This window comes from Pteronotus mesoamericanus, unplaced genomic scaffold (assembly GCF_021234165.1).
Source record: "Pteronotus mesoamericanus isolate MK-2021 breed Mesoamerican mustached bat unplaced genomic scaffold, CSHL_Meso_final scaffold_167, whole genome shotgun sequence".
NCBI classification, from domain to species: domain Eukaryota; kingdom Metazoa; phylum Chordata; class Mammalia; order Chiroptera; family Mormoopidae; genus Pteronotus; species Pteronotus mesoamericanus.
In genome coordinates, this window is record NW_026555308.1 from 10,322,700 (window position 1) to 10,334,896 (window position 12,197).

Consider the following 12,197-nt stretch of genomic DNA (forward strand, 5'->3'; position numbering starts at 1 on the left):
ATGGATATCATATTACTTAGAACTCCAGAAGGGAATCCTCAGAAAAATTTTCTTTTACATCTAAGACTTTCTATGAAAACTGTGTCTCTGTTAGTTAGGGGTAAGATTTTGTTATTGTGACAACTCTACCACAGTGGCCCTCTTTGCTTTTGCCTCCCTCCCTCTGGTCTTGGCTTCCTATATGAACTTATGTTTTCTTTGGTCCTGGTTGGTTGATTCCTATATTTTTCCACTGTGTGTTTCTCTTCGTCTGAAGCCTTCTCAAACACTTCATTGAACAAAATAATAATAATAATAATAATAATAATAATAATGCTGCTAGGATCTCTCAATGTTTGGTTTTTGATCCAAAAACTGGAAACCAGAGAGAAAGAATATAGATGGGGATTTTTCCTTAATCAAAAAGCAATTGTTAACTAGCTCCTATTATTCAGCACTAGTCATTTGTTTTCATTGAATAATCAAAAGGCTCAGTTTTCCTAGCTACAATTAAGAAGTCTTTAGCCTTTAATTAAATGTAGAATTTGTCATTGAGTTTATACTTCGGTCAATTTTAATATCCACATATTGACTATGAAGAGATGGCTCCAACTAGTCAAATAAGAGCGTGTCCATATGTGCGCATGGAGAAGGGCTCTTAACCGGGGGGTCATGGGGATCTGTGAACCTGGACGGGAAAAAAAACTTCATTTTCACTAACCTCTAGCTGATATTTAAGACTTCCTTCTACTATGAAGTTGGGCAGAAAAATCATATGAGGTATTAATGCTCCAGTGACTTTGTCAGCAACAGAAAGCACAAGAATTTTTCCTATCTCTCAATGGTTGTTGTAGATACCTCTGAATATTGTTTAAGTTTAGCACCACTTTGAAATTAGCACAATTGTGAGCCCCACTGTTAGACTGTGTTATATAGCAGATCAAAGAATTACATATATGGAATACGTATGGAATAATTTTTTTAAATATTTTGATAACTATATTTCAATATACTTGGTTTCCTTTGAAATTCCATGCATTTTATTTTAAGTATTTAAAAACATTATTCTGAGAGGTAGTCCAGAGGAGTCACCAAGCTGCCAAGGGGGTCTGAGGCACAAAACATGCTAAGATGGCCTGACTAGGAACAAAGAGCTGACCCAGCCAGCAGCGGGCACAGCCCCTCGGCCATGACGCCACGTGGCGAATGCTGGCTGGGTGGGAGGATGATCACTCCTGCCAACAACGCTGCTTCTGAACACACACCTAATCAGAAACAACTTTTCAAGTAACACTCCAAACTCCCTAATTAGCAATATTAGGTAAATTAGCTCAAACCACTTTCAATCAGCCTCAGCAGAAGGGAGGTGGTGTCGCTGATTGCCTGGCTGTTTTAACAGGGCCTTTAATGGATGTGAAGGAGCCAGGGAGCCCTGGGGCTGGCTGATTGCTCCAGGGGACACCGCTCAGCCTTTGTTTGCACAACCTGCTGGAAGAGCTGAGGTAGACAGCTCGCTCCCATTCCGGAGCCTGGTGTATTACAACCCAGGCGCTTCACTTTCTGGCACTCACATAACTCCTCTTTTATGTTTCCGTGTATTAAACTGTATAGCACGTAGTCTTTAATCTTAGCGTTTCTTAGTGCCTAGAATAAGCACTTAAAAATAAAAACTCAAGGCTAATTATACAGCTGAGGAAATGAACCTGAGTTAACTAAGTTTCTTTTAAAAACAGCAACAACAAATCCTACTGTAATAAGGGACTTACGGGTTACTGGTCAATGGAAACTTTCTGAGTACCTACAGTGTGGTAGGCAGTGCAGATATCTATCACCTGTACGACAGGGACTGAGACAATGGTTGCAGAAAAGACATAATAATGGAAACAAAGGGCCGGTCAGCACTGAAAGATGTCCTTCAGGGAACTACCTAGCAAACTGGCTCGTGTTCACTCAATGCAAGTACTAGAAGAGCTCTCAAGCCTAGTCAATCCATTTTGACCTCAAGCCTAAAGAAAAACTGACCTGAGTACATGAGATGAACGTCTGATAGCAGCATGGTTTCGATTAGCTCCCGCACAGAGGGATTATCATGCCTAGATCTGGCTAGAAGAGAGGATAACCAATCATGAGACTCCAATCCATGGAATGCAATGCCGTTATCAAAAGCCTGGCATAAACCTCTATGTATCAACATAAAAGGATTTTTCCAGACTGATGGAAGGGGAAAAAGTAAGTCACAGAACAATGTGTATAGAATGATGACATTGACATAAGACAAGTTGCTCACATACACACACACTTTTGACTACAGTGGCCCTAAGGGAAGGACTTGGGGGCAGGGGAGTTGCGGGGGGTGGCTTACAGAGTTTATCCTAGATATAGATTTTAAATCTTTACAAAAAGATTGTATTCACATCTTGTATAATTTAAAAATCTAATAAAATAATTAAACAGACCTGTATCTACCCGAGTTTAAATCCACCAAAGATTAGAATGAAAAGAATTTCATGTTTCCATGTGTCCATATATTCCTTATTTCTAGGTCAAGCACAGACTTCTGTTTTAGTCACTGATGTAGCACAAACATCTAGAATACACAGTGCCTGGCACAAAGTAGGCACTCAATACAGATTTGTTAAAGAAATGAATTAATTATCCATTTAATCTAGAAATTCATACAGAGTGCCTACCATGTGCTAGCTCCTTGCTAAGAATCATGGGAAACATAATGACTTATTTAACCTGCATTCACTGAACACCTTTCATATGCCTAACAGTGTTGGGCACTAAATGAAAACACACGCTGATACAGATACATGCATCCACTGTCCTTCAGAATTTAGAATTAAGTTTCAGGGAAGGTGAACTTGTAGAGGGTTGGAGGAATGAGATAAGGCCTTTTTCTGGCCAGAGCTTTAATCCTGGCTTTGGTTTTCAAAATTATGACTCTGAGGCTTTGCTTATCTTTGTCTTATACCAGAATTATGTTCATATGTTTGTGCTTGCCTAGCTGGGGGGAAAATGAATACCAGCCTTCCTTGACTATGTGCACAATGAAAGGATAAATGGCTTGTTCTTTGCCTGAAGCCCAGGGCACCAAAGTATTCCATCTTCGCTCAATGGCTTTATTCCCCAATTCTATCCATTCGTCATAGAATTTGAAATCTCCAAGTGGGGAAGTTGCCTTGACAGTCATTTGGCCATGGCTACTCTTATCTGGACCTTGGCTCAGCCATTCATATCTAATTTAAGGTGATGGGCTACCAAACCATATGAAATAGAACTTTTCAGGTTTTACTTCGGTCTTTTCAGAAAACTGTATTTCCATTTATCAGTAATTCTACTTTATATTCCCATAGCATTTTCTGTTCCTAACCACCGCTCTGTTGATTCCTTTACTCTCCAGTCTTTGCAGCCATATCTGCAGAAGCCCAATCCTTCTCTACCTTGGAGTTAAGACTTTCCACCTAAGTGGATTATTCTGCACTTATTTATAACAATCACCTCTATGCACATACCCTCTTTCAATTTTTCAGAATCGTTTCTGAATTCAATTCCATTTTCACATTCAGTCACTTTGGTCCCAACAGAAATGGTCCCAGAAAATCAAATACAACATGCCTTGGATCATTTTAACTTTGGAACTAAAATGTGATTATTGTGTAGTGGGGGAACAGCAGTTAACTTGGACAACAACATTAAATCAGTGATGCTTCTGCTTCTAGTGATAGAAGGCTTCTTCATCGATAAATCCCAAATTATCAATATTGAAGATCCATGTGAACACTGCTGGGGGTTTAAATTATTTATTAGATTTAAATTATTGGATTTGGAGGGTATCCAAAACCCTCTCTAGAGCAGATATCATTTGAAATTTGGAGTTTTTCAAACTTTAAAATACAAATGCTACACACAGGGCAAATATTAAATAACACCTCAAGTTGGTCTTGAGTAATATTTTGCTAGCAAAATATATGAACATATGAATATTCTCACTAAATAGGATAGAAACTATAAATAGCCTCATGTCAGTTCAGGTTGATTTTGCTGCCAACTGAATTAGTTTCAAAATTAAGGAAAACCCTCTTAGTTTTCAGAGCTTTCTGAATTTTGGAATGTCAGATAAGGGATTATGCACATATATGTGATCCAAATCAAAGAATCAGGTCTAAGTCTCTTGACCATTCTGCATAAAGACTCTTTTGAAGCATATATATGTGATTGTTTTCCTGAACATTTTGGTCAAGTTATGTTTTGGAAGCACTGAATGGAAGAGGTCACCCTGATTTAGTTATTCAGACTGCTATTTACAAAGCAAGACAAAACCTACAAATTTAAAGCATTTCCCTTTGAAAGCTGAGCATGGTAAGACAAAAGTAATGATAGTTTTCTTGCTAAACACCATTATCTTTAACAGCTGAAGGGACTTTTCACATATCACTTGCATAAACACAAAAACTGTACATAACACATTTGTTGGCGGCCAGCAACCTTGGTCTTTGAGTTCTGGCTAAGAAAGACTTCAGAGCCAGACTCAAACTATAAGAGAAAGTTTATTTAGAAAGTCACAGAGGTAGAAGTACGCTATAGAAGAAAGGGCTCAGGAAACGAGTTTCGGAGGCCAATTCAAGGGCCCTTGGAGCTTAGGAGAAAGAGGCAAGGGAAACCTGCCTGGGGAGAAGAGGGCAGGGAAAGCTGTGGGCGTGCTCCACGGAGAGCTGTGCTGGGTTCTCATCTTGAGGGTCTTTATCTGGAGGTCTCAGGGGAGGACTGCGGACTATGCATCAGCTTTCCAGGTGTGTCCTTTCAGGGTCGCTGTCTCCACTGATTGGTCAACACCCAGACAAGGAGTCATTAGATCAATGCAGCTGGTCCTAATGTCAGCCATGGAATCGCTTGCCTGGTTTTGCTGCTTTTCTGGGCCTGAAACTGAAACACAACTGAGGCCTAGATGTACTTGACGTGGGACAGAACCTCACTGTCCTGGGGCCCTAAATGCTTGAGGGCTATTCTCGGGCCGCTGTTCATTTTCCTCTAAGGGAGTCTAATCCACGTGACTAACAACATGCCAGTAGAGGAAAGGTCAGGGGAGGGTCCAAACAGCATGACCAGTGATATGAAAGGTCAGGGAGTTTAACCACGTGACCAGCGATATGTTAGGGAAATAAAGGTTACCCTGAGGGTGAGGTCCTTGTTGTCCCAGTTCTGCCCGTTGCCGGGCACCTGGGGCTTTCCACCCTGGTGACCTTCTGTAGCTGGCCCATCGTCCTTGCTCTGCTCATGTCTGTCTGCCCACCACACATTGAAAAGCAAAAAACATGCAAGGTCCTGTGCATTTTAGTCTAGTAAGTGCTTCTCAAACTTGATTGTCCATAAGGTTGACTTGGGGATCTTGTGTTACAATATTGACTCTGTCTCAAAGGGTCTGGGAGGGACAGAGATTCTACATTTCACACAAGCTCCTGGCTGCTGAGACCCGCCCTTCTTGTCGGAAGGTTGCAGTGGTGAGTGCATGAAGTTTGGGAGTACGTGGACTCGAGTTAGATCCTGACCCCATCACTTACGAGCTGAATGACTTTGGGTTAAGTACTTAACTGCTCTGAGCCGTTTCCACCATCAGTAAAAGTGGAAATAACGATAACTCCTATTCATGACCATAAAAAGGAGGTGAGCTAGCAACATAGTTCCTGGAAGATAACAGACCCTGAATGCCATCCTATGCCACCTATGGCACGCTAAATAATGGCCCCCCACAGATGTCCATAGCCCAGTCCCCAGAATCTGTGACTACATTACCTTACATGGCAAAAGGGGAATTTGCCGATGTGATGAATTAAGGTCCATGAGATGAAGAGATTATCCTGGATTATCTGAATGGGCCAATGTAATCACAAGGGTTTTTATAAAAGTCAAGCAGGAGCGTAGGAATAATAGAATATGAAAGAATCAAAGGTCAGAGAGGAGAGAAGATGCTGTTTCTGGCTTTGAAAGTGGGGTAAAGGGCCTAGTTCCAAGAAACATGAGCAATCTCTAGGAGCAGAAACCTTTAGAAGGCACGCTTCTCTTAAGATGCATTTTAGACTTCTGATCTCCAGAATTTTAAGAGGATAAATATGGGTTGTTTCAAGCCACTAAGTTTGCAGTAATTTGTTACAGCAGCCACAGGAAACACACACACCAGCTACAAGAATAATGCTAAAGCAAGCCTGCCTCACTTTACATACACAAAGAATTCTTCAAGGAGCCTTTATATCAAGGGGAGAATTGCTTCCACATTACCTGTTTTGTTGGGCTATAGCAATTTTTAATAAACAGGGCTGCACCTGTTTTAATAACAAACTCTGCGAAGGGCAGAAAGGAATCTCCTGCACTCTGATTGTATCATCACATTCCCATCGGTCGGCTTCTCACGTAATTGTTGAAATCTAACAAGGCTCCTGGGGACAGTTCAGTGGGCCTCAATATCGGGGGAACCAAAGAAAGTAACCCTGGGCTTAGGATTGAAAATCAATGGTCTCAATATTTGTACAAATCTTCATTTGCTATTTATAATGTGGCTTCTCCCATAGAGAAGCTTTATGGAAATAAGAAAATACCAAGATAATAAAAAAGATGTCTGCAGAATGAAACTTGTTTCAAAACTTAATGAATTTTGTCCTGCATTCTTCAACCCCAACAGCTCCTCTTACCATCTCTGGTTTTGCATTTCCCTTACCAGACTCTAAGCTCCACGGAAGGAAGGATATGGATATCTTATTCCCAACTATTACATCCACACCATCTAGCACTATCATTGGCTCTCAGTTTGCACACAATAAATATTTGTGGATGAACAGATATTATGATAGATACTTACAATGGAAAAGCATGTTATGAGTTTCATTAGAAAAAGAATTACCCATAAAGTTCTTTTTTCTCCAGTTTGAACTTAAAACTACGTGGCCCAAGATGATATTTAAGGTAGAATTAAAAGTACGCTTTCTGATTTTATTTGCCTAATATATTCATTTGATAATTAATGTGCTAAACAGTCAAAGCAAATAATTACTTTCTTAGTGTCTGCCCCTGCATAAGAACTAAATGGGGGGAAGTCACTACTCACATATTAAGAAATGGTAACTAGTTTTAAATTTAATCTCAGACCACAACATGCAAAATGGTCAGTCCTTTCATTGGCTCAGTTACAACCTCATGAAACAGCCCAAATCTTCACAACAGATGTAAAGTCTGCTTTAGTCACACTGAATATAAAATACATATTCAAAAGTTTACCAGTTCACATTTATGAGGTCTTCTGACCAACTGGTAGGATTGATCATAAAAACTGTATCTTTTAATTTACTTCATGTTCAGTATATTTTATGTAAGAAGCAATGTATTCTCATGGAAAGTTATGATTTAAAATCTTATTTTGAAATATTGAGGCATGATAGTAAGAAGCTAGGAACATTCTTTGGCAAGTAGAATGGGGAAACTGACACAGAGTTAAATGGCTGAGCAATTTGCAGCCGGATGATAAATTGCAATGTGTTATCTTCCCTAACCAAGGACACTTAGAAGGCAGACCCACCTCGGTCCTGGTCTCTCTTTGGTGACATTCTTTGAAGGTAAAACTGACCAGAGAATGACTCTGACCCTATGAGCTCATTCTGATGAGTCAGCATATTAAAGGACACACCTGGAAAGCTGATGAATATTCTATTGAGATCCTCTCCTGAGACGACCCCTAAAATTCCCACTTTTAGAAAACAGATAAAAAACCCTTACCACAAAGGACGCAGCGTATACTCTCTTTGGAGCACACCAGCACCTTCCCCTCCGTTCTTTCCCTGGGCATGTATCTTTGCTTTCTTTCTCCTAAGCAAAAAGGGTCCCCACAAGAATTGCAACCAGGAGTGCAGCAGGCAGGTGGAGTTCGTCCCCGGCTAACCCGCTGAGCCTGTCTCCAAGGGCCTTCCTTCTGCCTCTGAATCCTGTTTCCTGAGTCCACACAGCCCAGCTGGCTCCCTTCTTCTGCCTCTGTGACTTTCTTCTAAAGGGCCAAGGCAGCTCTTCCCAGGCTCACTCCTGTTGCTATGATCTTGCCTCTTCTATCTTAAATCTTGTCTTCGTCTCACTGTCCCCCGCTTTAATAAATGTAACCTCAAAATCCCCTGGACTTGTGTTTGAAACCTGTCCTGCACGAAATCAAGAAGCCACACATTCCACACCATACTGGGGCAGATCTACCTTGGTCCTGGTCCCTTTCTGGTGGCAATATGACTGAATACATTAACATAATTCAGAACAAGTCAGTAAATATCTACAAGAACATATTATATAGTTGTAATGAGTCCCATAATACTCTATTTTCAAAGAAAAGAAACTACCAGACAGAAAAATGTTAAATTCAGAATCTGATTTTCAAGTGTCCAATGAAAACAGAAACAGTCACTGTGTGACCCAGAATGAGAGCTCTAACTGACGCTACAGGGCTTATTGGGCCAAGTGATTCCTAAAAACCCCAGCTAACTGCAGATCAGACCATTTGGAAATAGAATTAATCTGTCTGGTCAAGTAACACTTCATCTTGGTTTACCGTGTGAACCAAGACTTCGAATCCTCCTATGATTTCTAACTCCTTTAGAAACCGGGCACTCTGTGGTAACTTTAGCACTGTACAATCGCAACACCTGAGAAACCTCAGACAAGAGTCACCAAGGGTGGACAAGTTCACAGGAAACTCTACAAAACAAAACTCAGCAATGTCCTGTGGATGTGTTTCTGTACCAAGCTGCTAAGATGTTCAGCACCAGAACAGAAGTACAGAGTCGTCTCCCACTGCACTACCCTGCCTCAGGCTGTTGAAGTTTTAAATTCTTGCCACCATCAATGGGCTTTTGGCAAAGAAACTGAGGCCTGAAGAAAGTAAGGCGTGTGTCCAAGTTTATCTAGTGCACCAGGAGCAGATGCGGAACTGGTATCCTGGCCACCTGAGCCCTAGTTCAGGTGTTTCTCCACTACTTTATTTTCCCGTTTCTCTGTCCTGCCACCTTTGTAGAGGCCCAATGGCAGGACAGGCTGCTTCTCCAGAGATTACGTCACCGGGTTCTACCTGGTGGGAGCTGATGATGTGGGCATGTGTACATTCATTGAGTGTGTGTAAAATACTAGTAAATAGAATGAGGAAAGGTCTGAGGGTTCTCCTTGCTGATTACTCTGCCTGGACTTTGGAGAGAGCAATTCTGGGCAGCCCTTTTTCCATTCTTACATCTTCCTTCTGGGATTGTTCTGGATAGGGAGGCTGTCAGAAAAGTGAGCCTTTAGGAATTAATAAAGCCTTGGCTTCAAAAGGCATTGGGCATCATCGCAGGGCTCAAGAGGTTTGGTTTACACAATAACACCAGATGAAAACAAACATCTACAGTCATTGCAGTGTTTTATGCAATGGTCCTCGGGTCATTGCTCTTCCACTAAGCAGAGACCAGGACCCTGTAGGAGCGGCCATGGATGCCTGCTCTGCCTCCGTAAGGGGAAGGGGCAGTTTCCACTCACTTATACTTGCTCACTGGGCTTTATTGTTGCTTGGAAGAGAAGGATATCAGAGTAGGGGAGGAAGAAAAAAGGAAGCGAGTTCTCGAAGGCATGTATTATTTTCACATTCCCAGTATAATACTCTTCTTTGGGGGAACCATCCTGTTTTTCAGGCCATGTAGCTGCAATGCAGTTGACCCCACACTCTGGCTTCAGGGGGCCATGTGAGCTGGATAGGTGGGATTTGAATTGTACCACCAAGAATAAAGCACTTTTTTCTGTTGTAGTTTCTATAAGAAGAATGTAAACCTAGAGCCCCCAGGAACCACTAAAGAGGGCCTACCTGAGAATGAAGCCAACCTAGAGGGAAGCAGGGCTGAGCAATGGAGAGACCAAGTCCTGAAACAACCTGAGTCCCTGGATTCAGCCGTGCCTGCAACCCAACTCTACCCCTGATATTTACAATCCCATTGCGTAACATATACCTTTAAAAAAGATTAATCCAGTTTAAGTTAGATTTCTGTTACTTGAAACTAAAAAAGCACTAACAAATACAGGAGAAATAAGTGTTAGAAGATAGGAAATGAGAGGAGAAAATTACATTTCTGGAAATAGTTATCTGGAAGCAGTTCAGTTTGTCCCCTGGAAATAAGAAAGGTGACAGGGGGGAATCTGTTCCATTTTTCATATTAAGCTCAGATCATCAGAACTATAGCTCTACCTAATTACTGTGATTAATCGCGCCAAATTCTAAATATAAAATGAGTGTGCATTTTCTAATGTTCAATGATACTGCAATAGCCACGAAGAGAAGAAAGGGGCCATTAACAAATAAAGATATCTTTTAAGAGAAATCATTTTTTTTCTGTCCAAATACAGTCATAACTGGATAAAGAAGAAAAGGTCGCAGTGATAACCCAGATCTTACCTGGCATGGCATGAATAAGGTCCCCGCACAGAACAAAGAATCTGGGTTTGGGGTTCAGCTTGTTGATGGTCTGAACAGCTTGCTCAGTTAGACGAATCTCTTGTTCCCACTCATCTCCACCGTTGTCACAGTCCCCAGTGGACCAGGCCTTCATCAGTCCGAACTGCGGGTCTGCACCCTGGATGAAGTAGAATGGGCCTTTCCATTCCCTTTCCTTCTCTTAAAAAAAAAAAAAGAAAAAAAAAGGAGAGAATATTATGAAATCTTTCAGGGAAAGCATCCAGGTTACCATGCAAATGGATACAATATTTTTCTTAAATTAAGTAGGTCATTTTAATAAGCTGCTGTTCAAACATACCATTTTCCTGTCATAGTGTAGAGGATTTTGATTTATACTAATTACGCCTGGGACCTGGTGTTTCCCAAAGGCCAGGACAAACCACGTGGGCCTCCACAGCCACGCAGCCAAGCTGTTTGTTTAAAAGCGAGCTGGCCAAAATGGAGCTCCCAGGCACGACAGCATACTATATACAGGATATTAATGTCCAATAATAGTTTTTTAATTAGAATTAAAAATACCCCAAATTGAAAACTGCTAGAAGTATTATATTTAAATTACTAAGTGAAGTGCTCTCAAATCTTTTATGCCAGGCTTAATGGTGCAATTTGCACTGTTTCGGGGGATGTGACAGAATTTTAATTATAAAACTTAGAGCTCGGAAGCTCTGGCTATCTAGTGGGAAATGCCGTGCCAGAAATGAAATCTTGAAATGAGTTAGTCAATGTGAAAAAAAAAAATTAATGCTAACATTTCAAAGGCGGCATGATGTGGGCATAAGCTAGGTGTGAGGCTGGGGGGTGGGAAGGAAGGGAGAGGGGATTCTTGGAAAGGGAGCTAGTCACATGCACAGAAACTATCAGGCTTGCTCTTCCTGCTGGTTCCGCTGGCCCAAAGTTTCGCCAGCCACAGGACTCTGGCCTTATCTGCCAAAAGAACCACAGCCAGGGCCTGCTTCTGCAGAGCTGGAATAGCCATTAAAGGGCATGGAAGCCCTGAAGATTTCAAACTTTCCTTCCTTCCTCCCTTCCTTCCTCCCTCCCTCCCTCCTCTTTTTTTTTTTTTTTTTTTTTTTTTTTGCCCCAGAGTTCTTCCTTCAACCTACCAAAACCTCACGTGGCAGACCAATGTTGAAAACCCAGAGCTGCCTCTGTCCAACTGGGATCAGCCCTGGTATTTATCCCCTAGGAAACGGAAGTCCAGAGAAGTGACCTGACTTACCTAATGGCCCATCAGCAATCAATGACAGAGACAAAACTATTTTCCTTTTCAAAATAAGTTAATGTATTTAACATGTTAATTGAGTAAGTGGCATTTCATTTGGAAGTCATAAAAATATTATAATTTCCAGAAGCACCATGGAATAATCTCATGTCTCTGTGTTCTTTTCATTTGTTTACTCAGTAAGTATAACACTTACTGAGAGCCGACTGTTTTCCAGGCCCCATTCGAGGTGCTGACCATACAGGAGTGGACCAAGACAGGTGAGGCCCTGCTCCCCTGAGTTTAATTCTCACAGGGGAGGTAGAAAAGGACATAAGCAGAGAATTGAGCCAGAGGGTGCTGAGGGCTCTGTGAGGACGAAGAGAGAAGCAATGGCTAGTGTAATTTAAATTGGATGCAGGTGTCATTTAACCTGTGCTCTATAAAGCTAGAGCCAGGTGTATATAACCTTCTAAAATCCCACAGCCAGCCTCCCACCCACCATACCTAGCTTAC

The 12,197-nt window shown here is 41.5% G+C and overlaps 1 protein-coding gene and 1 pseudogene across 1 annotated transcript in view; one reads left to right on the forward strand and one right to left on the reverse strand.

Annotated features, from left to right (window-relative positions):
* The window catches only part of LOC129083259 (RNA-binding protein FUS-like), a 28,088-nt pseudogene extending 18,964 nt beyond the window's left edge, over positions 1-9,124 (forward strand).
* CPPED1 (calcineurin like phosphoesterase domain containing 1) overlaps positions 1-12,197 on the reverse strand; it is a 117,113-nt gene that overhangs the window by 86,117 nt on the left and 18,799 nt on the right. Inside the window, exon 2 of the mRNA XM_054589591.1 lies at positions 10,421-10,639. Within this exon, the coding sequence (XP_054445566.1) occupies positions 10,421-10,639 (219 nt within the window). The remainder of the gene's footprint in view (positions 1-10,420; positions 10,640-12,197) is intronic.